Here is a 1,934-nt window from a genome sequence, read left to right as displayed (position 1 = left end):
CAACCTAAGACACACAGTTCAAAATAAGAAAACACAGAAGACTTCCTTAAGCACACAATTCCAAAATAAGGAAACACACAAAGAACTATCCTTAAGAGACACACAGTTTCCAAACATAAGGAACACACAGAGACTAACCTTAGAGACACACAGTTCCAACATAAGGAACAACACACAGAACTATCCTTAGAGACACACAGTTCCAAACATAAGAAACCACAGAGACTAACCCTTAGAGACACACAGTCCAAACATAAGGAAACACACAGAGACTAATCCTAAAGACACACAGTTTTCAAACATAAGGAAACAACAGAGACTAACCTTAGAGACACACAGTTCCAAACATAGGAAACACACAGAGACTATCCTTAGAGACACCACAGTTCCAAACATAAGGAAACACACAGAAACTATCCTTAGAGACACACAGTTCCAAAACATAAGGAAACAACACAGAGACGTATCCTTAGAGACACACAGTTCCAAACATAAGGAAACACACAGAAACTATCCTTAGAGACACACATTTCCAAACATAAGGAAACACACAGAGACTAACCTTAGAGGACACACAGTTCCAAACTCAAGGAAACACACAGAGACTATCCTTAACACACAGTTCCAACATAAGGAACACACCAGAACTAACCCTTAAGAACACACAGTTCAAACATAAGGAAACACACAGAGACATACCTTAGAGACACACAGTACCAAAACATAAGGAAACACACGAAACTATCCTTAGAGACACACAGTTCCAAACATAAGGAAAACACCACAGAGACTATCCTTAGAGACACAGCAGTATCCAAACTAAGGAAACGCACCAGAGGACTATCCTTAGAGGAACACACAGTTCCAAAACATAAGAAACAACACAGAGACTATCCTTAGAACACAACAGTTCCAAAAACATAAGGAAACACCACAGAGGACTCATCCTTAGAGACACCACAGTCCACATAAGGAAACACACAGAGACTACCTTAGACACACATCTGTGTGTTTCCTTATGTTTGGAACTGTGTGTCTCTAAGGATAGTCTCTGTGTGTTTCCTTATGTTTGGAACTGTGTGTCTCTAAGGTTAGTTTCTGTGTGTTTCCTTATGTTTGGTACTGTGTGTCTCTAAGGATAGTTTCTGTGTGTTTCCTTTTGCAGTGTGAGAGAAAATTGAAGTTGAACCATAAACAATGATTAGTACTGATTCAGCACATGTTTGTTCGTGGGTTTTGACTTTTTTTATTAGTTGTATGTACAGGGTACACATGGCATTCACCGCCCAATGAAATGCTCAATTGCAGTCGACTACAAGGTATACTGCGTATGTCAGAATTTACATTTCGTAGCAGGTTAGGATAACTTATACAGCAGGTTATGATAATTAATGTAGCCAGTTAGGATAATTAGGTTAAGGTTAGGAAAAGGGTTAGCGTTAGGGTTAGCTAAAACGTCAATTTGACATCTGTATCCCGTCTAGACATGACTGTGTTAGTGTGTTTGTTTGCCTTGTGTTTCTCTTGAGTTAACGCTGTGTGTGTTTTCAGCATGAAACGGATAGTGCCCTGAGGAAGGCCCATGTTCTGCAGGCCCAGAGACAGGAGGAGTATGAGAAGGCCCGGGTGTCCACCAGCCGAGTAGAGGAGGAGCAGCTGGGATCAGCCAAGCTGGAGAAGAGACGCAGGCTGGAGGAGGAGGCTCTGCAGAAGGTAAGACATCGTCCGTGAGGCCCATAGCTCGTCCGTGAGGCCCGTAGCTCAATCGTGAGGCCCGTAGCTCGACCGTGAGGCCCGTAGCTCGACCGTGAGGCCCGTAGCTCGACCGTGAGGCCCGTAGCTCGTCCGTGAGGCCCATAGCTCGTCCGTGAGGCCCATAGCTCGTCCGTGAGGCCCATAGCTCGTCCGTGAGGCCCATAGCTCGTCCGTGAGGC

At 44.1% G+C, this 1,934-nt stretch overlaps 1 protein-coding gene across 1 annotated transcript in view; it reads left to right on the top strand.

Moving 5' to 3' along the window:
• The window catches only part of LOC112069733 (rho GTPase-activating protein 29), a 99,100-nt gene that overhangs the window by 63,656 nt on the left and 33,510 nt on the right, over positions 1–1,934 (top strand). Inside the window, exon 11 of the mRNA XM_070438677.1 lies at positions 1,552–1,713. Coding sequence (XP_070294778.1) covers positions 1,552–1,713 — 162 coding nt within the window. The remainder of the gene's footprint in view (positions 1–1,551; positions 1,714–1,934) is intronic.

The sequence above is a fragment of the Salvelinus sp. IW2-2015 genome, unplaced genomic scaffold (genome assembly GCF_002910315.2).
Source record: "Salvelinus sp. IW2-2015 unplaced genomic scaffold, ASM291031v2 Un_scaffold1108, whole genome shotgun sequence".
Classification (NCBI taxonomy): domain Eukaryota; kingdom Metazoa; phylum Chordata; class Actinopteri; order Salmoniformes; family Salmonidae; genus Salvelinus; species Salvelinus sp. IW2-2015.
Note: the sequence above shows the minus strand (reverse complement) of the source record. Positions and strands in the feature narration are given on the sequence as shown.